Source organism: Aulonocara sp. 'chitande type north' Nkhata Bay, linkage group LG2 (genome assembly GCF_057382095.1).
Source record: "Aulonocara sp. 'chitande type north' Nkhata Bay isolate Kocher_YH1m ecotype deep benthic linkage group LG2, A_spYH_male_GT1.1, whole genome shotgun sequence".
Classification (NCBI taxonomy): domain Eukaryota; kingdom Metazoa; phylum Chordata; class Actinopteri; order Cichliformes; family Cichlidae; genus Aulonocara; species Aulonocara sp. 'chitande type north' Nkhata Bay.
This window is the reverse complement of record NC_141345.1, coordinates 8,908,188-8,936,182: the sequence shown is the minus strand read 5'-3', so window position 1 is coordinate 8,936,182 and position 27,995 is coordinate 8,908,188. Positions and strand designations below refer to the sequence as shown.

At 42.1% G+C, this 27,995-nt stretch overlaps 2 protein-coding genes across 7 annotated transcripts in view; both read right to left on the bottom strand.

Moving 5' to 3' along the window:
• Nucleotides 1–2,162: 2,162 nt before the first annotated feature.
• thoc3 (THO complex 3) lies at nucleotides 2,163–5,731 on the bottom strand. The gene is made up of 6 exons (XM_086262422.1): nucleotides 5,513–5,731; nucleotides 4,805–4,961; nucleotides 3,548–3,752; nucleotides 2,959–3,120; nucleotides 2,672–2,772; nucleotides 2,163–2,578 (listed from the first exon to the last, which is right to left on the bottom strand). Exons 1-6 carry the CDS (start codon nucleotides 5,690–5,692, stop codon nucleotides 2,415–2,417), a joined length of 969 nt encoding a protein of 322 aa, XP_086118548.1. The 5' UTR covers nucleotides 5,693–5,731; the 3' UTR covers nucleotides 2,163–2,414.
• A 1,292-nt stretch (nucleotides 5,732–7,023) lies between these two features.
• The window catches only part of shtn3 (shootin 3), a 32,959-nt gene continuing 11,987 nt past the window's right edge, over nucleotides 7,024–27,995 (bottom strand). For 3 of the 6 annotated variants that reach the window (XM_086304761.1, XM_086304768.1, XM_086304797.1), the window contains 15 exons: nucleotides 21,154–21,248; nucleotides 20,216–20,387; nucleotides 19,915–20,012; nucleotides 19,606–19,687; nucleotides 19,341–19,435; nucleotides 18,599–18,745; nucleotides 15,523–15,676; nucleotides 13,571–13,745; nucleotides 13,196–13,266; nucleotides 12,909–13,015; nucleotides 11,989–12,003; nucleotides 11,648–11,710; nucleotides 10,670–10,799; nucleotides 9,643–9,916; nucleotides 7,024–9,334 (listed from right to left, as the gene is read on the bottom strand). In XM_086304761.1, the coding sequence (XP_086160887.1) occupies nucleotides 9,220–9,334; nucleotides 9,643–9,916; nucleotides 10,670–10,799; nucleotides 11,648–11,710; nucleotides 11,989–12,003; nucleotides 12,909–13,015; nucleotides 13,196–13,266; nucleotides 13,571–13,745; nucleotides 15,523–15,676; nucleotides 18,599–18,745; nucleotides 19,341–19,435; nucleotides 19,606–19,687; nucleotides 19,915–20,012; nucleotides 20,216–20,387; nucleotides 21,154–21,248 (1,793 nt within the window). In that variant the 3' untranslated portion in view covers nucleotides 7,024–9,219. The remainder of the gene's footprint in view (nucleotides 9,335–9,642; nucleotides 9,917–10,669; nucleotides 10,800–11,647; nucleotides 11,711–11,988; nucleotides 12,004–12,908; nucleotides 13,016–13,195; nucleotides 13,267–13,570; nucleotides 13,746–15,522; nucleotides 15,677–18,598; nucleotides 18,746–19,340; nucleotides 19,436–19,605; nucleotides 19,688–19,914; nucleotides 20,013–20,215; nucleotides 20,388–21,153; nucleotides 21,249–27,995) is intronic. The other 3 variants (XM_086304775.1, XM_086304780.1, XM_086304789.1) reach the window with 3 other exon arrangements.

Sequence of the window (27,995 nt, the reverse complement as noted above, 5' to 3'; positions counted from 1 at the left end):
TACAGCTGTCATATTCACAGTCCTCTAACACTTTTATTTTGGCTGTAGAAGCAGCAATAGCTGTCTCGATCTCAAGCTGTTCTCTTCTTGCTTTTAACTTACATTCTTCAATGTCCAAGGCTTGTCTCTGTTTCAAGGATGCGGCTCGTGCGAGCAGAGCAGCGCGCTCTGCTTCTTCTTTCTGCCGTACAGATGATACCGAAGAAGCTCTGGACGATCTTGATGAGCGGCTACTGACTGAGCTTCTTCCAACGCTGGTACCTGATTTCTTTGCAATTAGTCTAGCAGTCACTGACACGCTGTCATCTGGGCTCACGTCGTCTTGATGCTGATGTCTTGTTACGATGATCCATTTCTCAACTTCAGTCATAAACGCACTGAACTGCTCCTTTTTTGGATTGAACCAGAGCATCTGGTCCACATTCCTTTCATCTTCTGGCAACAGTGACAGTACATCATCATTTGCCCGTAAGAATTCTTCATGCAGCTTTGAAAAGTTACTTAAATGTTCATCAACAATGTCAAGGCTTTCATTCTCTTTCATCAGTCCACTAATTTTATTCATTTTTGAAGTTAATTGTGACAGCTTGGACCTTCTTGCGTTTATGTGCCTGCCGAGCTGTTCTTCCAAACCTCTTTCGGTGTACTTTTGCGCGCTCTTGTGGCCAGTCCCGCTACTGCAGCTCTGTGCCCTGGGCCTGCAACCTTGCGGGTCTTTATCTGCCATCTCTGCCCCTTTTACACAACTTCTTATTCAACAAGTGTTCATGAAACAAAATGGTCTATGACACAAAGCTGAGGCTTTCGTAGTTAGTGTCATCTTCTTAAGACCAAAAACACTGTCACTGACTTATTTGTAAGAAGTTGAGAATCGCAATTGTTCAGTTTTAACACGACTTGTAGCTTAGCAGCATATCATAGTCCAAAACTTTATCCATGAAAGCTTATTTCTTCTTTTCTTAGATTCTTCATGCATACAGCTCTGTGCACTTAACTGACTTGCTGTATCAAACTTTGCACGATCTCATAGCGATGCAGTCGTCTTGTTTGGGAGCATGATGGTTTTACTTAATGTAATGGCTATCTTTGTTTCTTCTTGGAGTTCTCTATTTCTCTTATATCTAAAATAAGAGTCTGGATGGACAAGAGGCTGTTTTACGCGTCGGTTTGTGCAACAACGACGGTAAAACCATCGTGTCGCTCCGCCATTCGCTTACTTTATTTCTCACAAAACTTTCACAACAAAAGCACCATATCCTTTTCAGGCTTTTCAAAATAAAACATGTAATAACTATAAATGGCGCTAACAGTCTTCTTTGCACAGAAACCTTAAAGGTTTCTAAAAGACTTTAGTGAATGAAGCATTAAAACATTTTCCAGCAAATATTTCTGAATATAAAATAAAAGGTTAATTTAATGCCAGCACAGGCGAGGCAGCAGAGGGCAGCCACTCCACAGGAAGGTTTTTGGGCACATTTCTCATGTGGGGTTGAACCAAATTAAAAGAAATCAAAGCAAGACAGCAGGGTTCCCGTTGACATCCCCGCCAAGACGACAGGAAGCTGCTAGGGGAAAACAACCTGCAGCCTGCTGCTCTCAGGCTCTGGGGACCGGGAGTGACCAGCTGCCACCAGCCTGGGCTGAGGGCCTTAAATTTTTGCTCACACTGTGAACGTATGTCAGGGTGGAGGAAGATAAAGCAGTCACAGGAGGAAAAGACAGGAAGACACTTCTGCTGTCAGCTGATGTCTGTTTTACACTCGGCAGTGTTATACCTTATAACGATGGCCTAATTAAAAAATAAAAGGTCTTATAATGTAGAAATAAAAATGAACTATTTAGGAACAGTGGACATGTAATAAAAGCAGTGAATCAGTCTTTGACTTGAAGGCAAAAGCGAATTGATTTTCTTGGCTTGAGTGTGTCTGTGTACTTATACAGGGTACAGGTGCATCTCCTCTTATCTGGTACACCTACCTGGTGTATACCTACAGGCTGCAGGAAGGATATGATGAGTCAACATCCAGTGTCTAAAGTCAAATAAAAATAATGAAGCTTAATAAACTAACGCACACCTCCGAGGCTTTCATCATTTTCATATTTGAACTATAATCACAAGTTCAGCTATCAGAGCTCAAAACAAAAGACTTATAGACAGAGAGCAGCTTTAATATCAAAACACTTTATTTTACATACAAACAGTATCTTACAGCACATTTTTATTCATGTACACAAATGAGGAATGGAGTTAAGTTTGTAAAGGAAGCGCTAGGAAAGCAGCACCATCTGCTGGTGGGAAAAGGCTACTGCTGCTTTAGGATCGCGCTCGGTGCTGGAGAAGACTCTCTACTTCCATCCTTGGCAGGTTTCGCTCACAGAGTTCAAGCTAAACAAGTCTGAACGCAGAAATGACCTCAGGAGTCGTTGGGGAGGCCAAACAGTTTGACGGTGCCCGCCTCCCGGTTGTTGTCGTACTTGCCCTCCTTGTCATCGCAGGCGTAGGCCAGCAGGGGCCTCTTTGGGTGCCAGGCGACTGTGAAGGTTGGAGAGTCACACTGAACTTCCCAAAGCTTCTCTCCTACAACACGAGGAGAAGACGGAGAATGTGTTTAATGCTTAGTAAAAAATATATATATATTTCAAATTTACAGCTCCAAACTGTCTCACTGACCCGTTTCCACCTCAGCGATGTCTATGAAGTGATCCTCGGAGGCCGAGGCTAGCATCTTGCCATCGTGGCTGAAGCTCAGAGTCCTCACTGGCCAGTCCAGTCTGCACCATCAGAGCGATAAAAGAAAGAAACTCTCTGAGATCCAGAATAACCTTAGAGTCATAACGGCACATTTCTATTCCACGATAAAGATGTGATCCATGATGTGTTTTTATTTATTTTTTTAAAAGACCATTACTGTAATTATCTCATGAAACCTAAAACTCTGAAAATAAACCGTCTCTGACCTGGAGAAGCAGCGGACACACACCAGCTCCTCCACGTCCCACAGGCTGACCAACGCATCAGCACTTCCTGTGGCAAAGTACTTCCCTGTGGGGTCAAACTTGATGCAGATGCAGTTGGACGGGTGGGCATTGATAGACTGGATGGGCTTCAACTCTGGATAACTGCGAAAAAACCCAGGTGTTTCAGAGGAGTCCACGTGGCTCGTGCACAGGTCAGGAAAAACGTGAGTCAGTGTAAAATACCTTCAGACCTTTAGTTATTGTTGACCTGCAGTGTTTGCGTGTTCATTTCAAAGACAGAATTAGGAGCAGATAGAAAAGTTCCTCTGTTTTCTAATAATGCAAAAACACATTTTAAAGCCAAATCACAATGAAGTGGCGACCATTCCAGCCAGCTCTGGGATCAGCTTGTTGACATTTTCTCACCTTGATTTGAAAAAAGAAAAATCAAACTCCCCAACCTTTAGTTGTACACTTTCACTCAGCAGCTAGCCTGTGTTGGTGTGTGAGAAGCGACGGAGAACATGACGCTCAGCTTTTCATGAACATGCATGTCAGGAATGAACGTGAGCAGAAATCTGCTCCGTACCTCAGAATATTGATGCAGCCGTTTCCGTTGGTGAGGAAGAACATGTCGTTGTCGTTGTTCCACGAGATCTCATTCACCTCAAACTTGAACTGCTCTTCTGCCTTGGAGCGGTGCGTCTTGGCATCGATGAAAGTCACCACGTCATCTTTGTTCCCCACGGCAATGGTTTGACCATCCGGGCTCCAGCAGATGTTGATGTTTTCACCTTTAGACAAAGATTCAGTTTTGATGACACAGTGATGAGCGAGGTTTAAAGAAGGGTCATGACTCCTGTACGGGTGGGCATTTTGAATGACCGATACAAAAGTGCCCGCTATCATCCCAGCAGACTTTCCTCAGACGGTGAGACTATTGTATCTTTGAATAACCAGAAGGTTTTTTGTATTCATTTAAATTTTTGGGGGCTGACCAGCTGCACAGAGATGTTGTTTGTTCAAAGAACTGGTTACAACTCGCTGTCTAATGTAACCATGAATGAAGGAATAATTGTATTTTACTATGCTTTACTTATGACTTCATAATCTGGGAAGCTCGACTCACTAAACATCTTTGGCGCTTTACTGAAGTCTATAACTCACAATGGTTTATGTCAGTGTCTTTTCAAGAGTCTCTTCACCATCTAGTCACAGTAAGCAGCGCTGCAGCTAAGAGCGCAGGTAGCTCATTCAGCATTAATGCAAGCTGTGTGTTTAGAGGATAACATCAGACAAACAAGCCTTACAGAAGTCTGTATGACAATTATTTTTAATGAGATTTGAAGGATGTTCAAATTACAGAAGCTTCCCGGGAGAAACCACCTGGAAAAAATGAATCAGCAGGTACGGACTCATGAATTCACCATGAACAGGTGACTCTGTAACGTTCTGATTAACAAATTTGGATGATGTCATCATACTCGGACTGTTTGCTATTTTCATGATTTTGTTTCATGCTGAACGAACATCCGGTTTAAAGAAGTGGAATCTTTCAAAGCCTTTGAGCATAAGCACTCAAAAATACTTAGGATTACTTTTAATCTTAATCTAAAATCTTCAACTGTCAATAGTAAATGCCCAATTACAATCAAATCAGACTCTACAATGTTAACAAACTGACATAAATATACAGATGGGGTCATAAAGGATCCCAGTCAGTTACCTGAATCAGTCAGCTTCTATCAGCTACAATAACTCCCAAAGAGAAAATGCAGGCAAACAGCAGCAACCTGAGGTCAGTACTAGCTGCTGACTCTGTTCGCCACAAAAACCAAGAGCCTACCCTTCGTGTTGACGGTGGCGATGCATTTGGTGGTGCGTACATCCCAGATGCGGATGGTTTTGTCTCCGGACGCCGTGACAAACAGATCCGGGTTGGTGGGATGCCAGCAGAGCTGATCCACGCTGTCACTGTGACCTCTGTAGTTGTTCTCTTTCACCTGCAGACAAACATCACATGTATCAGGCATCCATCGTGTGCCACTTTACAGAGCACATCCACAAGCAGCCCAGCAAGACGATCACCTGTAAAGTTTTCTCTTAGAAATATGACTCAGATTATCTTGCATACCACACTTTGTGGAAAGGAAAAAAAAATTAGCATCCCTCAAGTTATAATTTAAACTTGAGGGCTGTGACTTTAACTTTCTGATTTGATCATGTCTCTTTACATAAATATGAAAGTTTATCAATTTGGGCATTTCAGTGATAAAAATACTAATCAGTAAACATATACGTAATTAAAATGAATAAAAAATTAAGTAGAAAGCTGGGCTGCAGACGGAGCTTATAGGTTTCTGCTTAATGACGTAAATTCCTAAATAACTACAAGGCTGTTCAGTTAGTGGCAGTTATTGAGTGATGGGGATTATCCAGGGGGCCGTGTTTTTTGTGACAGTCGGCTCTCTAACGTCCAACATTCATTCATTCACGGTAGCGAGCTAACCAGGCTAACGCTAGCATACTAGCAACATGCCGCTATGTGACTCACCAAACGGTCCTTTTCCAGCACGAAGACGCTCGCTGTTTTATCAAAGGACCCGGAGGCCAGCCTCCTGCCATCACAGCTCCACGCCACCGAGTGAACTTTAGCCGTATGAGCGGCGAATTCGCGGCTTTTGTTGTTATTTTTAAAGCTCTCCTGCATCTCTTGGAAATACTGCGACGCCATCTTGGATTCCTACGTAACAACAGTGGCCGCCGACTGTAGGTGGGTTTAAGGGAGCCTGCGCGCCATCTGGTGGTTCGGAGGGGACCGACACTTGTTTACTTTGCTCAGACGGTTAACTTTATAAAAGGTCCTGTAACCGTCCTGTAACATAAATACATTCAGAAAACAACAGTAGAAAAGAAGTATGTGTAAATCCATCTTATCTGTATTTTTTAATGCAAGGAATAAAATATTTAAATCGTTCTAAATACCAAATGAAAAGGCCTTATTATTGCAGGATATTGCTCATAAGAATGATTAATCAGTCAAATTAGAAACAGAAAAGTTAAAGTTATCCATTTAAAAGAATATATAAGAAATCTCAAACTGTGACATCATTTATTTGAATTGATATGCATTTTCTAACAACTAAAACCAACACAAGAAAAACATAAAGCCAGACTTCACCTTGAAGAAATTTCAGCTGCATAAACCTTATGAATGAATTTAAACAGGTTTCGTTGAGCTTTGGGGAAATGGGCTATTTAAGAAATTTAGAATGAGCATCATCCATCATTTACAAACTGTCAGATCCTCGTTTCTGTATGACAGTAAAATATGAAACAGTTCAGAGCTCAGTCAGTGATCTTCAGTTTAAATCCCAGAAAACAAAAAGTACTTCAGCTTCATTGTATTGTTTCTATCATTATTAATAATGTGGAATGCATAACATGACACAATCCATGCACAACACACTGCATGTTTAATCAGTCAAATTAGAAACAGTCTGGTTTGCAGCCTATGTGCATTTAATGTGCTACAGCTGATAGTTTTATCATACAGTTTAAAGTGGGTTAATCTATACATCAAAGTTTTTTTTGTGACTATTTGTGGAAGAACTGGAAAGAAGTGGCACGATCTGCTTTTAGGTAAATCATTGTGAAATATTTTGCTTTTATTTTCTTCAATTTTTTCCTTCCTTTTGTAAATTCATGCAGAAAAAAATGCTTTACTATCTCTCATTTTCTAAAGAAAATACAGCAGTTCTTTGCACATAGGCCTACGTGAACATCAACAGCGTGATAGGTTTGAGTACAAAAATAAATCCACTGATTGTGCAGGGGGAGATTTTTATGCCCTTTGAACTTTACATCATCTTTTCTGACATATATCAGATGTTGGTCTATGACTTTAAGATTCAGTGGCAGTAACGCTGTCACTCAAAGTAATGCTATATGTTCATATTACCACACATGTGATCTTTGACTCGGCACACATTCATTATATCTTTCAATGATGTAACCAATGCAAGTTTCCAAATTCATTGTTGAAATAAAGACAGAAATCTCTCGTTTTATTTGAATTCCAATTTATTTAAAGTGATGTTTAAAAAAAACCAACACTCCATTTATATCTCAAACACACACAATATCTAGTCACCCCATCTCTGTCAAATATGGTATATCCCTCGGTTAAGAAGCCACTTGGTTACCAACTAAGCAATCGATGCGAGGACCCAAAACCTGCACCATCTGCAGGGGGACTCCCCTGCCATCCGGAGGCCTGTGCAAGGCCTCAATATGCATAATATTCAGGCCTGAGGCAGCTTCTGATGTCGAGTGTGTGGTCCTTTTGCACTAGAGTAAAACACACCGAATGGACGGAACAAAATGCACTTTTTAAATGTGATTCTGTGTTTTAAGAAAAGATGACAAGCAGTGAAAGCGTCACATAAATGTGCCTTGCGTCTTTGCATACTCGTGAAAAAATGTTTTAATGTTGCGGGCACGTGCCAGGAAAGCGATGTAAAGACAGCAAGCCCTACAAAATAAAAGTCAACTGTTCTGGTGAGGAACGAGGGCGGTGTTTCAGGACACGTGCACACAGGTCTCTGGACTCAGTGCTGATTCAGTGGAGGAAGACATCTCGTCTCTGGTGGACTATGACACGATCTCATGAGTTTTCACGCCACAGACTATAACTCAGGATGTTGAGGTTTAGATGCAGGTGTATGGAGAGGTAGAAAAAGTACACAAGCACCCTAATTCCTCCAAAGCACTTCTATTCTTAGCTCATTTTTCCTCATCGTTTTCTCACTGAGGCCCCTAAAGTAGGTTTGATGAAGGTCTGACCCATGGACCCTGAGAACATTTCTGTGACATGTATCTTTAAAAAGCTTGTGTCGTGTTCCTCTAAACCTGAAATATCAGTCACATGTCACTTCTGTGTTTCCCCCCTTCTCACCTTGCATGACTTATGACGACACACCTGGACTGAAAGGTGTGAGAAGGCAGGAAGCGTTTGTTTTTTTTAAACCCTGTCTATAAAAATGACTCCCAGGTGTTTTCATCAGCCCGAGCTCATACTCAGGTAAACGCCTGGACAGGTGGAGCTGCAGGCAGCTGCAGGAAGCTGAAAGCAGCACAACAAAACTAAACTGTTCATTTACTTCATCTGGAACTTTCTGAAACATCCAATGCTTTCATCATTGACTACAACATGTCTGAAAAGAAGCTTCGATTTTAACATCCCCACATTACCAAAAAACACGCTTTTAAAACTGCAATCATCTGTCTGTTGGTACATTTGGTATTGCTTGGTTTGCCGGAGAACACAGCAGAATCTGTGGTGCACATCTCAAAAGCAACCCATGACAAAGTGTTTCGTTTGTTTGAAAGCAGCAGAAGAAGAGCGTTTCTCCACTATTTGCAACTGCAGGTTATAAACAGAGAAAAACCAGTTATGCTCGCGCCACCGAGGATGCCAGCTGCAGCACAGGTCTAACTTAACCAGGAGAAAAATTACAGGACGTGGAGGCAAGGCAGGAGAAGCCAGAGAATTGGGCTCTATAACAGTACAGCGCATTCCTGCTGATTACACAAAGTGACGCTGAGCAGAATCTTTGTGCATCAAATAGAACTAAATCAACCTAAAGCTTTGCAGTCTTTATACAAGTCAAAGTGTCTGAAGAAAACTGAGTATTTGTGCAAAAATAGTGCAGCTTCCCTTGTACAGTGCAGCCCATCCTTCCTCCTGGATCCACAGGTTTATTGTCAAAAATCATCAGAGAAGCGAGCGGCCGATAAAAGCCGTTGTAGAAAAGCCAACAGTGCACTAACGCTGTTCTTTTGGCTCCTTTGAGACTTTTTGGTGTTTTTAGAAGTAGCTACAAAAATCCGAGTGTCAGTTTTATTGAATGTGAGCACGTTAGCCTCATGTGGTACGTATGGAGCAGCAGATACAGTCGGTCTTTGTGCAGCTGGAGTTTCTACAATGGCTGATCACCTCCCCTTATCTGAGCCCTGCTTTTTTCATAAAGTCACCAGTGCATTAGCTCTTACTGCTCTGTTACCTGCGCATCTTCATCCGAGCGAGTTGTTAGTCGGTTAGTGTAAATCCAAAAAAAACATAAATACAAAAGTACAACAAAGTCAACGTTTCCATTTTTGATCTGACACAGTAAACAAAAGGCAAACACTCTGCAAATCACCTGATCTCATCACTCTTTTGTCAATAAACGCACAAACCGAAGATACTCAGAGTCCATCCTAGCACTCTGCGTCTGCGCTGCCGTTGATTGAGCTGTCGCAGAGGGCGGCGTCTGCATCATCACCGGGCACTGCATGGTCGACTCCGTTTGACTTGATTTGATCCTCCTTGACACTGTGGAGCAGAGACAGCAAGCAACATGTAAGAGACCGAGAACAGCCGAGACGCAGCGATCACTGTAATCTGTGGAGACCAGGTCAGCATCAACCTTGTGCTGGAACCTGGACTCTAAAACTGCAGCTAACTACATAGCCTCCTTCTTGACTGCATGACTTCAAATATTCTTTTCTGTGTTTGTTTTACACATGCAAAGGTTTTTAGATTAGATACATGAACTTCCAGGGATACTGATGGCGTCTCCACCCGGGTCAGAAAGTATTAGGACGGGATGGAGGGCATGCTTGTGATGAGTGTCGCTTCACCTGTTTATGCAGCCGTTGCTGACTGGAGACTCGGCTGTTTCTTTCTCAGATAGAGAGCTGCAGGACCTCCTCTCCTTGCCCGTGTCCGAGCTCTTCCTCCGGGCTACGACCGGCCCCGAGCCCGACCCCCGTCTCTCTGGGCTAAGCCTGGGCCCTGCTGGGTCAGACGGGGCACTCAGCCCGCCGGGCCCTTCTGGATCTTTGCCGGAGTCGCTGCTGGTTCGCCTTCCATTCAGGCTGTCAGAAGATGAGACGTGGCTCATACGGCCCTCATCTGGTTATCAAAGAGACAGACAAAAACCAAAAAGCAGGTTTTTACATGAGTCTGTCTTAAAAAAATGGTACAGAACTTTTATTTAGAAGAAAGAATGTCAGATGTCTGATAATAGAGGGTAGATGTTAGTTTCATCTGTGGCTTTATATTCTCTGACTGCATGTATTGAATTTCTATTCATCTTTATTTTATTTTTATTTGCTTTTTAACACTGTTTTTATCTTCCTTGAACTTTTTCTCCTACTCAAACTACATCCTACTGCTTACTGCTCGCTCTTCTTTGTGTCATTGTTTTTTTTTTTTAGAAATTAGAAGTTTTGTAGATGAATATTTATCCAGCTCAAATACTCTGCACACTTAAAATCAGAAGGTTGTGGCTCTTTTTGCCAAACGGGTCAATCAATGCGAGGAAAGCAGAGCAGAAGTGTTTGTCCTGTGTGCGCAGTGCGCCCTCTGCTGGACACAAACTGACACAGCAGTTTGGAACGACTTTTGTTCATTAAGCTTTTATTAAGATCTTATATTCATATTATCCTGATTATACTTAAATACTTTTACTTCAGTAAAAAACAACAATAGTAGAACTTTTAGTGACAGTATCCTGACCAACACTATGGCGGCTCTTTGAGGTCCTTGTTGGCACTTTTGATAATGATTTTCAATATTTCTAAAGACTAAATGTTTTATTGTATATAATTAATGAAAATAGCTGCTGACGCAACACTGATGAGCTGCTTGGTGACAGGTTGCTACCTCCTGAGCCGGCCTCGCCCGCCTTGTTGCGTCGGCGTCTCAGGATGACCTCCAGCTCGCTGTCCTTCTTTCCGGGAGGTGACGGTCCCGACTCCTGCGAGCCTCGGCTGGGGCTCCTCTTCACCGTCTCCTGGAGGAGTACACACATTACTGCAGGAAGTATAGTTTTTTAATCTGAAAACAAATTGTTTCCAACCAGCGATGCTACAACTGATCCTACTGCACAATCCTAACTGTCAGGTCCAGAAAACATAAATACTACATTTAGACATTGTTACAGTGTCAGTCAGCTGAACCTGAGACCTCTGTGCTAGTCACAGGTTGCCTTTAACAAAAACTTTGTTTGAGCACCAGAGTGTTCATAAGTGCACCCGGCACGATCAGGTGGTGGGGGAAGATGCTCCAGTCTCGACGCACCCAAACGTGTCGTGAGGGTGTGCTGGAAACACGAGGCTGAGACATTGAGTCAGAGTGATCACACAACTGCTCAGAGCTACAACCTCCTTGGTGGGCTGTTTAGTGTCCCTCCCACTCGAGTGGGAGGGCTGAATGTATTGAATGACACGAGGTCTGTCTCTGGGGGAGTTTTGAATTATCCTTCATGCAGTTTCTCGTATTTTCACAGTTAACCTGATGTTTTGCGTTGCTTCCGTGTCTGGCCTCCTCTGCTCTTTGTCTGCTCTGAGCAACTTGGTTCAGCGAAACAGAAACCCGGCACTGTTCGCAGAAAACCACGTCCAGATCAATCTTCAAACACCCTGCAGCAGGTCTGATGGAAACAAGCACCATCTTAAGCCTGGCGTATTCGTGGGGTCAGAGCTTACGATGCGCACCGCCCACCAGGGGGCAATGCACTTATTTCTCCTCTTGACATCTCCAGTGTACACAGGAAGATCCATGCAGTTTGTCTGAATATTCTCTTTTCACATTTAACAACATTTAACACGCTGCAGTAAAGCCAACATAAGCCCGTTTTACCAGGATGCCTTTCAGTTCCTCCATGGCGCTCTCCTGCTGTTTCTCCTCACAGGTTGGAGGCTGCTGGAGCAAAAACAGAAACATCACACTTGACCTTCATGACCTTCATGTTCCACCGACAGATCTGTGCAGCCTCACTAGCAGAGAATCATGGAAAAGGGGAAGAAGCTTCTAGTAACTGAGCAGGCACATGGTGTCCGGGCCATGAAGTGCTTAACAATGGACGTTAAAGTGACATGTTTTAGTGACTGGAAGAGGACCTGCAGTGTGTGTGTGTGTGTGTGTGTGTGTGTGTGTTAGTCTCTCTGGAAAGCCCAGAGAGCAACTGTGACTTGACTCACTTTTACTGCTATCCTCTGCAGCAGCACAAAGAAGAAGAAACATGGAGAGGAAAGAGAGGACAGTAATCAGGCAGAGTGCTTTCAGACTGCACGAGAAAAAACAGCCCTGAAAGTATTAACAGACACCCGGATTCATTTTCACATGAACAACGAGCTGAGATAAAACAGGAAGGATGAATCAGGAAGTACAGATTGATTTTTTACAGCTCATATTTGTGACATTTAATCTCTTACTCTTGTTGAAGGTAAAACAAATCAATGGAAGCTGACAACAAAAGAACCCGTTTGACAATTAGTTTAAAATGGTGATGAGCAAATGCGTCTTCTTATAGAGTGTATGCTTCACTCACATTCTGGAGCATTAAAATACACTATAGTAAATACTGTGATCTTTTTTCTTTACATATTAAAGTGAGCAGGAAATGATAAAAAAAATGAACGATCAGATTATATGTGGTTCCTGTCAGAGACTTCACCTCACAGCCTTTACCAGCTGATAGATCAAGCTCAGGTGTTTCTACATCCATTTATATATTTGGGAATCAATGGAGGGGTGTCAGTGTTTCTAAAAATACCCACAGAGACAAAAGCCCCAACAACAATGACCCAAGCTTCGTCGTTGGCTTCATATAAGACTAAAGAAGAGACACACAAAGGACACAAAACAACAACAAAGAGAAGAAAACAAGTGACAGAAACGGAGGCAGGTCGACCGCAAAGACACACAAACGCCTGTTATTCCTGACAGGTGACGCATGTCTGTGCCTCGTCATGCTGGAAATGCAGCTCAGCACATTTACTGGTTTAAACTGGAGTTCACATCTGCACTCGTAACTCCAGTCGTGTCCTTGTTTTTCAAATTTAGCTGTGAAAAAAAAGGGTTAGGGTTACGCCTCTCAGCGTGCAGTGCTCCGTCTCACCTTGGTGTCCTGACTCTTGACGGGCCGCAGGACGACGCCATGTTTGATCCGCTCCATCATCTCGTTCACTGCCTTCACTTTCACGTCATCCACACCTTCAGCAGCAGCTGGACAGCCAGAGGGAGACAAACCCAAATTACACCTACTGGATTAACGTAGCGTTATCATTTATTTCTGAGGCTGGCTTTGGCTGAGAACACGCTGCTGACCATAACAATCATGATAAATAATAACAATAACATTCTGTCTATCAATACATGAATATAAAACAGTGTGGTGAAACCCACCAGGAGGCTGCTCAGCCTTCACGGAGGCTTTGGAACCTTTGGAAGATTTCCTCATGATGGCTATCAGAGAGCTGAGAAACAGGCAAAATGATTCAAAATGAAAAACCAAGAAACAAAAGAAAAATCACGAGGTCAGACTTATTTGCAAATAGTCAAATTTACTTCCTATTACAGCTTCAGCGACATGTTTATCTCACATATGAAAGAAAATCCATATCAGCTTTTTATCAGATTGTTGTTACTCTCAGTATCAGATACGGGAAAATAAATACGTGATTTTAAGTCCTTCTCTTAATATTTATTTATTTATTCATGTGTTTGCCCTCACTGGCAGCCAGACTTTCTGATTGGCCGAGACAAACGCTGGTCTCTCACCTGAGGGGGTTACATCTGGAGGGCGGAGGCGGAGGTGGAGGGGGAGGGGGAGGAGGAGGGGGTGGCGGTGGCTGTGGAGGAGGGGCGGGAGGCGGCGCGACCCCAGGTGCAGGAGGAGGAGGGTCTGTGCTGGTTGTCATGGCGATTTTTTTCTGGGCCTCCTGGAGCTCGTGAACTGGAGAGAAGAAAACGTGAGCGGTTAAAAATCCTCTCAGCTGCTCGAATGATGATTTTCTTTCATTGAAGCTCCTTCCTAAACTCAGAGAGCAGGATCTGGTCATGTTTTTAACTGTTGTCATTGGTTGCTGGTTTTAGCCCTGACATCATGTGACCCATTTACGAGTATCAGACAGTGTTGTGAGGCTGGAGTCATCCTGTTTCTTTCTGCATCAGCAGAGGAATAAACACAGGAGCCACGAAGCACCGAGACCTGTAACCCTCTTATTTAATCAGCCGTCGGGTCAGCTGTTTCCTCCTCACATTATACTACAATAGAAAATCACTAAAAACCGTAAAACATTGACTGTACCATGGATATTTTATTTTTACTTAGTTTTGCTTAATGTGAATTATAAATGTAGATTATTTCTCATTAATCAGTCTGCTGCAGTTCGTTTACTTGCTCCTCGTCTGTAGAAGATTCAGGAAAAAGTGCTTGAAAGAGACTCAAAGCTAACATAGAAATTATTGATTACTTTGCTAACTGCATTAGGGACCGAGCAGTTAACCTAACCCTCGGTGGACTCACAGCCGTGTTGACCTGCTGTGAGCTTGAACAGTGATATCATAAAGAGCAGGAATGAGCTGATTAACTCCCAGGATCCTCTCAGCAGGCAGGACTCTCACCCACAGACTGTCCGTCTCTTTCAGCAGCATCCACCTGCTTCTCTACACAGACACAGACAAGCTGCCCGGTCCAAAGGAAAGATGGAGGATGAATATAAAAGCCAGTCAGGGAGCAGGTCAGACAAAAACTCGAGTTAAACCAGACTTAAACAGTTAATATTTGTATTATTGTCTCTCATATTCAGCTTCAGTGAGTTTGTGACATTTTACTTGAATACAAGAATTATCTGAACCTCATCTCATGGCACCTGCTTCTGTGTTTAAAAGCTGTGGGGTCTTTCTCTGTATGTCAGAGTGTGGGACCTGATCGGTGCCTCAGATTACCATTCAGCCTGCCTGCTGCTGTATGTTATTCCCTTTTCCTATTTTAACAAATTTTTTCATCTATAATGTGGAAAACTTTCATTCCAGAAGATCACAGTGGGCACAATTCAGTAAATACAGCCTCCCTTCACCTCCAGTGTTCTATACTAGGCTCACAATGATATTAAAGTTTTAATCAACACACAAGGTCAGCTGACAAAATGAGGAATCTGTGGGTGTGCAGAGTTATTGAGTCCACCCCTGCTAATCCTCTGCATATTCATCAGCACGTCCATTTTATTAGGAACAAAAATGGAAAACAGAAGGTTGAAGCGGTCTGATTCTGGTGCAGCTTGATCTGAGCACTAAAACTGGGTCAATTGACACATGCCACATTGGCTGGAAAAGTATTGGTGCATAAATAACATGTAGCAGCATGAGGCTTCACTGATCCCAGTTTTAACAGGACTCCAGTTTTCATGCAGCTGAAATATTATTCTGTCCTTTGAAAGAAGAGACTCGCCCACAGGTCTGAGAGGAAGTGTTTGTTCTATCTTTAGCTTCATCACGTCTTCCTACAAAAGCAACAATCTACTTCACTGTGTTACACTCAGTTTGTTTAGGCAGACTCTTGCCAGCCAATCACAGATAGTTTTTTTCTGTTGCTATGCTGTGTGTCTCCTGTCTCCTTTTAATGTTAAACTTCTATTTTAATGCTCACCTGAGGACTTGGTGAAGTGCACCTCCTGTATATATTCTCTATGGGACACTCTTAATGTGTGTGCGTCTCCACCTCCACCCACCTTTTTCCTCCAGCTCCTCGTTCTTCTTCAGTGCCTGCTCCAGTCGTCCCTCCGCCTCCTTCTTGTCCACCTCCAGCAGCTCCAGCTGCCTCTGCAGAGCCTCTAGCTGTGTCTTCACACGGTTCTGCTCCAGCTGTTCCTCCAGGTTCTGCACCTACACACAGGCGTAGCACATGATTCAGAACAAGCTACACAGAAGCACCGTTACCAGACTGAAGGCTTTCCAAGCATGCAGCACTGGATGAAAGGCCATCAGACCCATTAAATCACATGACCACCGCATCTCATCAAGGAATAACTAAAAAGTAAAGGACCAGCTTCACCTATTGTTAGATTATAATATTATTTTATGCCATGTTATACCCCTAATTAAAGATTGTGAATTATTATGTAGTTTTAGTTTGCAGTATTCTCCTGAATTAGAAGAAGCTGATAACTATTGCATTCGTTAAACTGATTTGCATTACATTAGACTGCTGATTTATTGTGGATGAATGATATTGTTTTATGATGTTATAAGAAATACTGTTTGCAGAGAGTCATCGCCTTATTTGTCTGATTAGAAGAGAACAGAATATACTGGAGTTTTCTGCCCCATCTCAGCAGGAGCAGATAAACAGGGAGCCAAGGTCGTAGCTTAGGCGCTGTGTGAGAGAAAGCATGTGAATGTTTAGGCTTTTATGATAAGGTGGGAGAACCAGAGGCTATAAGAGTTTGAGCAATGCTCCACCATTTTGAGATCTGAGGCTGTCTGCATACGGTGTCCATCTCCCACGCGTGTGTTCATTAAAATCATCGTTTGACTTAACCCGGCCGGACCAGTGTTGTTATTGTGGTTTTTTCTCGTCTCCATCCCCAATATTTTGAACCATAACACTATGATACCTGCAGAATGTCACCAACTGTTGAAGCAAAACTAAAAGTCTAATTACCTGAGTTATTATACTACATGTACTCTTGCTTTGGATTACTGAGGGTTTTACAGTTTTTTCTGATTGCTTAAGCACATTTTTTGTAACTATTGGCTAATTTTGCAAAACTCTTCACACAAATAAGAAAACCTGTCACCCAATAATCAAAACATTGTAGTTCTCTTGCAAAAGCAAACACAGCTAGATTAACTCTTCACACCTTCGTAAAAATGGTGTTTCCGTATCAAACAGTACACACAAGCCATCATCTACTAAGCACACAATGCGCCAACTGCACACTGATGGTATGAATACAAAACACATCTGGCTTTTGCTTTCTCTGTGCACAAGGTAGGCTATGTCAGTTTGAGCTCATACTTCTGTCATAGATCCATAAGCATAGAGGGATCCAAACTTCAAGTACTGGTGTTTATTCAAACACATCAAAACAAACACAAGTGTTTATTTCCAAGTATAGGATTATTTGCAATCACCATAATGACTCTATGGGTTACTTGGTCTGCAGTGAACATGCTTCCTCTGCCCCCAGCATCTGGTCATCTAGCAATTCTGTAAAGTAACAATTTCAGTATTTTTACATCAATGGTATTGGTGTGTTTCTCATTGGCATATGGCAGTGCTACAAATCTTTGTGCGAAGTGACTGTACTAACCGATTCTCATTTCAAGATGTCCTTATGGTACTTGCTACAGTGTAGCGGCTCGAGTTAGGCTGGACCCGTTGGCCAGCTACCCTCAGGGTCATTCCCTGTTGATTACATGGTCCACTATTGTAGCTCTGATGTCATCAGCAATTCTATTTCTTACTCTTCCTACCCTTCCTCTCCCCCCTCCTCATCTTCCTCTCCCCCCTCCTCATCTTCCTCTTGCTCCTCCTCATCTTCCTCTTGCTCCTCCTTGTCCTTGTCGTCCTCTTCATCCTACTTCTTCACCTCCACGTCCTCTTCCTCGGCCTCCTCTTCTTCTCACTCTTTCTGCTCCCTCCATTGTACTCCGCACACACAGCTTACCTGTATTATAGTGCTTAGGCTGATTGCAAAGTGAACTAATTATCTAAAGAAGTTTTCACATGTGAAAGTGTGCCAGACAGTTGGCAAATTAGTGTTAATGATAGCCATACATGTGTATACTTTTGCTAGGAGTGTGTTGGAAATTTGGTAATTGAGTGTTGTGCAGTGAATTGTGCCTACAGTTTTGCAAAGTGTGTGTTACAAAATTGCAAACTGAGTGCAAAGCAGTTTTTGTGCTTTTAGTTTTGCAAACTCAGTGAGTGGTTTTGCTATAAGTCTGAATAGTTTTAGAGATTGTGCTACAGGAATCACAGTTAGGGTTTAAGCATTCAGAAAAAACTGTAAAACTCAACCTTTAACAACCTTCTTCTTCTTCCAGCTGCTCCCTTTAGGGGTCGCCACAGCTTCCTCCATCACACCCTATCCCAACATCCTCCTCTGTCACACCAACCCTCTGCATGTCCTCCTTCAGTATTTATTTTTCCTTCAGTCAAGGTCATGATGGGACCGGTGTGAAATATGTTACAAGAAATATGTAGTACTGTAGACTGTGTCATTTCAGACTATGTGCATATTTTCTGTTTATTGGTATATATTGGACTGTCTGATCAACATGCAAACCAAAGAAGAGTATTAGCAAAGAGCAAGCTTCAGTGCTAAACCGATTTAACTCATTTAAAAATCAAAACAAAAATTCCAAAATGTCCAGAAAAGCAGAATCTCCAGGAAGCACCGAGGCAGGACTACAGAAGGAACTGAGAACAGATGGAGCCAATGAGGGTGGAGAAGATCAGAAAAGGAACTAGAGACAAAATGCAAAGCCCGGAAGTGAAACCACAACAAGACACACAAGAAAAATAATATAAAATTTTAATTTAGATATTTAAACTCTTTCAGCACAGCGGAAATATTTCAGCACAGGCACAGCTCTCACTCACCGCTTTGACTGAGAGTATTATTTAACTGCTCTACATGATTTCACAGGTAAACACAACAAAATCACACCTCTGCTATTATCCTTGCACGATGATCATATTTGCTTGTTTCAGGATATATTCACACAGCTCCAGCAGTAGAAACTCCGCCTTCTTGGCAGTGAAATTAAGGCTGCAGAAGAAGAGGCTTCATATTTTACCTTCTGCTGATGCTGCAGTCGCTCCTCCTCCAGGGTTTTGGTGACAGCAGCAACGTCTTCAAGGGCTTTGAGTAGCTGAACGCTGGGCTCAGCACTCTGCAGCAGCAGCATGCTTTGCCTGTTGGCCTCCTTCTGCTTCACCAGCATCTGCAGAAAACCGAGGACGATAATGAGGATAATGGGAACAAAGGAAGTTTTAGAAAGAGAGAAGGAAATGCCCGTCTGTGAATCTTTACTCTAAACAAACCAGCACAGAATCTGCTTTAATCCCACAGACTGTTCACTTTTCAGATCAGTAAAAACCAGATTCAGGACATTTCACCAATATTAACACACACATCAGTTACAAGCACAGAAACACAGTTCACTGTTTATCACTGAAGCTAGCAGCAGCAAAGCTCAGCTTGGATTATCAGAATGAATGACTTTAGAAAACTGTGGGAGTCACAAAGTGCTCTCGACGAATTGGAGAAACTCTCAAATGCCGATTATGCAAAATATGAAGATTAAGTTCTGCAGCTGTGGTGAGACAGCAGCCGCAGCAGCAAGCATGGCTTTTATGTATTAACGTAGTGAAAGATTAGTCATTGTGTTTGCCAGCTGGAAAACTGGAAGCAGTGTTTGATTCCACCATGAATCATATTTCAAATTTCTGCTCTGCCAAGACAAACAGGAAAAGGCAGATTTTAAGCTTCTTTAGGTGTTTGACTGTACAGCCGCATTTCTGTGACTCACTCTTTACCTCGTGTGCATAAGTTTCAGCTTTGACTCGGAGGCTCTGCTCCAAGTCGAGCTGCTCCTTCATTCCCTCGTACTCCTGAGCTGCCATCATGGAGACTGCAGATACAGGGGGGGGCATGTTTAGAAAGGCACTGATGTTACACTAAGGGTTTGGAGTTATTAGCATAGCAGCATAAATGTGATGCTGAATGAGGTTACTTGTGCTTTTACTCCAGCTCTCTGCTTTGCATTAAGTTGCTCTTTGCCTGCAGTTTATTTCGACTCACCTCTGTTAAATCTCTTGATGGTTTTGCTTTGCTGCTCGACTGTTTCACGAAGCTGCTTCATCTCGGTCTGATCTTTCTCTGACTGCTCGCAGTGGAAGAGCAAACACACAGAAAACGTCTTAAAAACAAAAACTTTATTTCTCTTTCTATTTTTATTTATGAAATCTTCATGACTATTGAGACACTGACCCACAGTTTAAGCTTGTATGATAAGAGAAAGGTTTGGACTGAAAAAATGTTTCCAGAAACAAACTAATCACGTGACCCATGATGTCACAAAGAGTAATGTTTGTGCTGTGCAGTATTCACCTGTGTAATCAGCTCTTCTATCCTTTGCTGCTGGTCATGAATCTGACAGACAAAATTCTTCTTCTCCTCCAACAAGCTGTTCACTGTCTCCCTCAGCTCTGAGCAAACACAGTGAAGTATATTCATTTATTCAGATTAGCAGCTGAATTATGGAGTGTATTGGAAAACTCATCAAGTGCAGTGATTTAAAAATATATTATTAGCAAGAATGAATGAGTAAAAATGAATCCGTGACAAAAACGTTGTTCCAGAACACGTTCCTGCTGTTTGTGGAAGGTGAACCTCATTTGGTGAGCTGTACCTTTAACCTGCTGATGGTACTGCGTGAAGACGTCGGGGCTGCAGTCTCCCGTGTCTGCTGCGTCTGCGTCGGCCTCCAGCGCGATGCAGTCGGAGATGCTGGGGAGCAGCTCGTCCAAACACGGCCGTGACGTCAGACTCGGGTACTTCAGCTTCCTGTTCTCACAGTTCAGCTGCAGGTCAGAGGTTACAGGGGTCGACAGTAAGAGCAGCTCAGTGAGATTAAAGCCACAGAAATCATAGATCACAAACTACCGGGATCAATCCTGAAGCACACATTTCCTGTTTACTGCATTTAGATTTTAATAGATTTTAATAATAATTTTTGCTCTGGTCTGGATTATTTTCTTTTCATTTACAACATTAGTTGGTCTGACAGGTTACGTTGCTTTTATTTTATGAGTTGAGATGTTTCTAATGCTCTGTGATGATGATTTGTTGTTGTTTTTTTGTCTTTTAGAACTTATTTTTAGTCAATAATAATAATCTGGGCAGGCATCATGTATGTCAGGCGTCACACTGGACAAACGATCAGTTCATTTATTCAGAAACTAAATCGGCAACAGGAGGCGAGAGACAAACAGTTTGTGGAAGAAATGATAGAAAGTGACAGCACTTTAAGGCATTATTAGTACTTTTATCAACATGAAAATCTGTTCCGTACCTTTAAACTGTATAATTGTTCACCATCATCGCTGTACCTGTTCTAAGTATTTTAGACATATTACTACATCATTAATGTAACCACACAGCTGTTGCAGTGGAGGCATTAATGCACACAGATAATGTAGTCAAATCGTCTCTGTGCACAGTCATCCTGACTCACTCCTCCTGATACTGCCAGCTGAGCCCTGATAATTCTAATCTTAGCATTGATTATTGAGCAGCGTATGTGTGTGTGTGTGTGTGTGTGTGTGTGTGTGCGTGTTTGCGTGCAACCTTTGTGGCCAGGGCCTCTGCATTCTCCCGACACGACTTCTCGATCTCCAGCTGAGTCTGCAGAACACTCACCTCCTCAATCACCATCTGAGACACTGAAGGAGTACACACACACACACACACACACACACACACACACACACACACACACACACACACACACACACACACAGAGTGTCAGTTTTGCTTTCATACTCTAAATGTTGAGTAATAACACAGCATAAGTAATGCAAGTACATAAATATGGTTTTATTGTTACTGTTTTACACAATATTCACAGAATGAATTGACTTTGACAGAGATTACCATTTTTTAATGTCTGAAGCCAATATTAAAACATCATTTCAAAAAAAGCATCAAACCTCGAGATTTGTGAATAAAATCAGTGCTCAGCAAATTTTCACTTTAGCTGCAAGCGACTGTTATTTAGACGCACACAGATGCAGTTGAAGCTACTCGACCTTTGAACATAATAAAAATCAGGTTTCCAGTACAGATCGTAACCTTTATTGAACCTTAAGCGAACAATGGCATGTCCACAGTGAGTTGCAGGTTTTGACCAATCAGAAAGACAGATATTTAAACATGTAAAGTGAGTCATTGAAAGGTCCTTTGAGTGAGTATCTGTCTCCTTGATGCAGAGAAGAGAAGAAGCATGCAGAGCATCGTGCCGTGTCGTTTTGCTCAGAGAGTATCTGCTAACACAAACAGCTGAAAGAAGCAGGCTTGAGGTTGTTAGACGCTCACAGCTGTCGAACGTGTCACCGAGCCTTTGCGACTCCTGGGTTATTTTAAAATGACCCAGATCTGGAGACTTGGTGAAAAAAATGGAGAGTGAGAGGAGAGAAGTAGCTTTGCTATCGTGTCAAAATAAAGCTCAACTCGTCTCACTGTGCTGTCGTCTCTGCTGCATTCAGGGTGTAACTGGTTAGAGAGCTCTGATGATTACAGTTTTTTCTGATTGCTTAAGCACATTTTTTGTAACTATTGGCTAATTTTGCAAAACTCTTCACACAAATAAGAAAACCTGTCACCCAATCATCAAAACATTGTAGTTCTCTTGCAAAAGCAAACACAGCTAGACTAACTCTTCACACCTTCGTAAAAGTGGTGTTTCCGTATCAAACAGTACACACAAGCCATCATCTACTAAGCACACAACTAACCGATTCTCATTTCAAGATGTCCTTATGGTGCTTGCTACAGTGTAGCGGCTCGAGTTAGGCTGGACCCGTTGGCCAGCTACCCTCTGGGTCACTCCACGGTTGATTACATGGTCCACTATTGTAGCTCTGATGTCATCAGTAATTCTATTTCTTACTCTTCCTACCCTTCCTCTCCCCCCTCCTCATTTTCCTCTCCCCCCTCCTCATTTTCCTCTCCCCCCTCCTCATCTTCCTCTTGCTCCTCCTTGTCCTTGTCGTCCTCTTCATCCTACTTCTTCACCTCCACGTCCTCTTCCTCGGCCTCCTCTTCTTCTCACTCTTTCTGCTCCCTCCATTGTACTCCGCACACACAGCTTACCTGTATTATAGTGCTTAGGCTGATTGCAAAGTGAACGAATTATCTAAAAAAGTTTTCACATGTGAAAGTGTGCCAGACAGTTTTGCAAACTCAGTGAGTGGTTTTGCTATAAGTCTGAATAGTTTTAGAGATTGTGCTACAGGAATCACAGTTAGGGTTTAAGCATTCAGAAAAAACTGTAATCCCCAGAGTTTACAGTTTTTTACAGACGCTAGGACACATTTCTCAATACTTAGGTCACTTTTGCAAAACTCTTCACACAATCCTCCTAACTGACCTTCAGCTTGGCAAAGCAGTTCATTTCACATTCAAAATGCACTACAACTACCAAAACACTTCATTCAGGTCTCAAATAAACTCATTCTTCCAGAACACTAGCAAAGGTTGACAGCCGACAAACACACTTTGTCACCCACAAAACAATGACCTAAAAAACACTAACAACATGTAGCATTACACAGCGTTTTCTTGTGTAAAACAAGGACACATCTCTGTTTATAATTTCAATATATGTTACTGGAATGAATCAGACATCATGCAGAATTTGTTAATATTTGTTTATGTATTTTTATTTTTTTGCACTAAGTAATCCCAAAATACAAGAATTTGTATACACACCATCCACTGATACACATACAATAGTAATGCTAATCTACTCGGTCTTCTCCATTTGGCCACAGATTCTCATCCACATCACATCTTATGTCATCTAGGGCAACACACCTAGGAAAGAATCTTCTGGCTGCCAGAATTGAAGGAGTTGAAAGACTGAAGGAGTAACACCTGTGTAGATGTTCATCTACAATGAGAATCAGCTGTGGCTGGTTAAACTGCATTTTTAGATTTAAAATATGTTTCAATAAAATATTGCTGTTGGATTTTGCTGTCTTTTCAAGTTTTGCATTGTGTTATTGTTTTGGCCATAAGTTTAACAGTTTTGAAAACAGTATGTAAGCACATGCAAAATGTCCTGTACGTACAAAGATTTTTGGCAGTTGTTGTGTCTGAGTGAGAAGATAATTCATGAAATTTGAGAGATGTAGTCATTGAATGCATTTTGTGCCAAAACAATGATAACTGGTCCTCAGTTTAGCCCACATAGACTTCTGTTGTGCTCACTGTGTGAGGAGTTTTGCAAACGTGACCTAAGTATTGAGAAATGTGTCCTAGCGTCTGTAAAAAACTGTAAATCTAAAGTCTGTATTTCAAATACAGCTGAAATACATGACAAGTTTTGGTATTGCGACACAGTCAGTCCTGGGCTCTCTCAGCAGCTGGCGCTGGATTGTATTAGAGCCAACAGGAAGCTGCTGCTAACATCCTGGCTCCATTAACACAGTCCTTCCTGATCAATATACAAGCTCCAAATCTAATTATACTCTTCACTCCTTCAGCTGAAGGCAGGAGGAAATGTGTTCCTGCCCTCCTCCTCCTCATTTGCCACAGAGACTCTGTAATAACTCTGATGTACTGTCCTCTTTCTTTGTTGTTGTTGCAGTAGCATTTAGCATTGGTCAAAATATTTATGGGCATATTTGTCTGTGGTGTGAAACAGAGAAGTGGCATAAACAGATGAAACCGGCACACTTCTGTCAGACTCCAGAGTAACCCACACCTTTGCAGTGAACAGCTGCTGTAGTGGGCAGCATTCAGTATTTTTTGTATTTGTACTTGCTGGTGAGCCTGCATCCCTCTGCTGAAGCTCAAAAGTTCATGTTGGCGCTAAAATATGAAAGAACAGAACTTACTTTTACAGGAATAAAGGATGGAGAGAAGTATACACAGACTGGCATACTGAGCAAGCTGAATACATTCTGGTTCTTCTAATTCTACTCTACTTACAGTTTTTTCTGATTGCTTAAGCACATTTTTTGTAACTATTTGCTAATTTTGCAAAACTCTTCACACAAATAAGAAAACCTGTCACCCAATAATCAAAACATTGTAGTTCTCTTGCAAAAGCAAACACAGCGAGATTAACTCTTCACACCTTCGTAAAAATGGTGTTTCCGTATCAAACAGTACACACAAGCCATCATCTACTAAGCACACAATGCGCCAACTGCACACTGATGGTATGAATACAAAACACATCTGGCTTTTGCTTTCTCTGTGCACAAGGTAGGCTATGTCAGTTTGAGCTCATACTTCTGTCATAGATCCATAAGCATAGAGGGATCCAAACTTCAAGTACTGGTGTTTATTCAAACACATCAAAACAAACACAAGTGTTTATTTCCAAGTATAGGATTATTTGCAATCACCATAATGACTATATGGGTTACTTGGTCTGCAGTGAACATGCTTCCTCTGCCCCAGCATCTGGTCATCTAGCAATTCTGTAAAGTAACAATTTCAGTATTTTTACATCAATGGTATTGGTGTGTTTCTCATTGGCATATGATTACATGGTCCACTATTGTAGCTCTGATGTCATCAGCAATTCTATTTCTTACTCTTCCTACCCTTCCTCTCCCCCCTCCTCATCTTCCTCTCCCCCCTCCTCGTCTTCCTCTTGCTCCTCCTTGTCCTTGTCGTCCTCTTCATCCTACTTCTTCACCTCCACGTCCTCTTCCTCGGCCTCCTCTACTTCTCACTCTTTCTGCTCCCTCCATTGTACTCCGCACACACAGCTTACCTGTATTATAGTGCTTAGGCTGATTGCAAAGTGAACTAATTATCTAAAGAAGTTTTCACATGTGAAAGTGTGCCAGACAGTTGGCAAATTAGTGTTAATGATAGCCATACATGTGTATACTTTTGCTAGGAGTGTGTTGGAAATTTGGTAATTGAGTGTTGTGCAGTGAATTGTGCCTACAGTTTTGCAAAGTGTGTGTTACAAAATTGCAAACTGAGTGCAAAGCAGTTTTTGTGCTTTTAGTTTTGCAAACTCAGTGAGTGGTTTTGCTATAAGTCTGAATAGTTTTAGAGATTGTGCTACAGGAATCACAGTTAGGGTTTAAGCATTCAGAAAAAACTGTAAGTGCTTTACACAGCATGCCTTTTTCCTATGGTTGTGCTTTCTGTGTAACATTCACACTCCGACGACTGCATCAGAGCAGCTCAGGGTTACTATCTTGCCCAAGAATATTTGGCATGCAGACTGGAGCCGCCAGGGATCAAACTACCAACCTTTTAACTAATAGATGACCTGCTCTGTCTCTGAAGCTACAGCCACTCACTCACAGACCAATCACAGTTGAGGTCTGCAGAGCTGAAATGTGTAGTTAAATGCACGTAAACAGCACAGGGAGCATGCAGGGTCAATTCAACTAGATCAGCGTTCAGGGTTTGCAGAGTACTCAGTTTAAAGAATCTAAAGTTTAAATGAGTCTTACACAGTTACTCCCTGAATCATTTACACAGCCTGGATCACACAAAATGACCTGCTCTTTGTGCTAAATGAAAAACCTAAAACTTGAATTGACATGTTTTTGTATGTAAAGTCATAGAAAATGTTTTTTTTACTGTCCTGTGAATTAAATTTTTGTCAAATTACAACCAAACTCTCTCACTTTAGAGGCACAGACAGCGTATCTGTGATGCATCTGTATTATATTTTGTGAACCAGCTTACACCAGCAGCGTCTCAAACAAACACCATAAAGTTTCATTAATACAAAACTCAGGAAACAAACTTGACAGAAACCTAACAGAAGCTAGCTGCACAATAGAAGCTGCTTTGTGGTTGTCACATGCAGTATGACAGAAGAATCCCGTTCACTGTTTCCTAGCAGGAATCTCAATAACCTGTATTTGAGCACTCAGCGTGTGCAGGGTAACACTTTCCATCACCAGCTGAATGCAGACTTCATAACACAGCACATGAGCGGAGCAGTTAATGACAGGCTGCTGCTCCATCATTTGCCAGACCGGTTGTTAGGCTGCTGTAAGTGAAACCTTCGCGTCTGCTGGCATGCAGAAACATACATCGTCAGCTTATCCTGATTGTCATCTTTAAAAGATGTTAGCTCAGCCGGCGTGCCCAGACCAGACAGTGATCAGAAATATCACCTAATAACACTTATACACAATATTTTCTCCTTAATTTGTAACAAAAAGTAAAGTCTAACTTCTAATTTCACCAATCCATGCATGTCCTTCAAAGCCTTTCCTTGGTGTCCCATTTTCACAAATACATAAACAGAAGTGACGTTTAAAGTTTTTGCTGCATGAAAAAAATCTGCATGTGTAAAAAATGTCAGAGTAATATCAGACAATGAGAAGAAAATAGAAATCCCTCGATGATGACAGTGACCACAAGCTGAACCCGTCTCTGTGTCGCTGATGCCTTCAGGTCACCTGAGCTTATTACATTTTAGAGTCAGGTGAGACCTGCAGGAAACATGACTAATGCTTCTCTGCCTGATGATGCATTCTGGGCACATACCAACAGCTCCGCGTAAACAAAAACAGCTGGATTTAAAGGGCCTGCGGGACGTCGCGCTCCAGCTGTGGATCAGTCACTCGGCTTAGACACTGATCTGATCTAAAGACCACCGAAAAATGACTTCCTTTAAAGCAAAGCAACACATTTGTTAGGGAAACTGATCCAGAATAGTAACAGAGCACTGGAGGAGATACTACAACAACTATAGAACTATGTTACAAAACCACAAATAATCATGCTTTTTAATCTGTGTAGATCTGAATCAAACATATTTTTGCTAAAAGAAATGATGACATCGATCCTGTTGGGCTCTGTTTTAAATGATCGTCTTCACCAGGAAATAAAGCTGAACTACATCATCAGGAGGAGGCTGAGGAGCAGGGGAAGGAACCGTTTTCTGAGGAGACCCAAAACAAAGCTCTAACACATCTGCCTCTGTCCTATATACATGGACAGGAGGGCTTGTGCTTTGCACTAACATGAGAAGCATCTCTAAAGTAGAGTAATTTTATTTTTAAGGCACAAAATCACAGCAAAATTGTTGGGGCAAATAAATAAACTGACCCAAACAAAATAGTTTCCTCATGTACCTCATCATGTAAATGTTTAGGTCTGGGTTTTTTGAGTTTGATTTATTATTATAAATTATTCTAAAAATGAAGCAGGCCTGTGATATGGGCACCAACTGACCCGAGGTGCAATTTTCATTCAAGCTACTTCACCTTCGGCTACAAACTACCCCGGTGCAGGCTGCAGGTCACAGCTTGATGGAGCTAACAGAACCACATCATCAGCAAAAAGAAGAGGCGCTTTGTCTGATCCTCCAATTGGCCGTGCCTTGAAATTCTAGGCCTGTAACAATAGATCATATACCCTGGAGTCCCAAAGCAACTCCCTAGGGACACCGTCGGGGGCGGGGAGCTCCTTCA

Excerpts from the sequence above, each read along its gene's own strand:
- thoc3 (XM_086262422.1), bottom strand. The coding sequence starts at position 5,692 with ATGGCGTCGCAGTATTTCCAAGAGATGCAGGAGAGCTTTAAAAATAAC. Across the intron at positions 3,121-3,547 it reads GGCTGCATCAATATTCTGAG|TTATCCAGAGTTGAAGCCCA; the intron begins GTACGGAGCAGA and ends GTTTTTTCGCAG. Across the intron at positions 2,773-2,958 it reads TGTGTCCGCTGCTTCTCCAG|ACTGGACTGGCCAGTGAGGA; the intron begins GTCAGAGACGGT and ends CTGATGGTGCAG.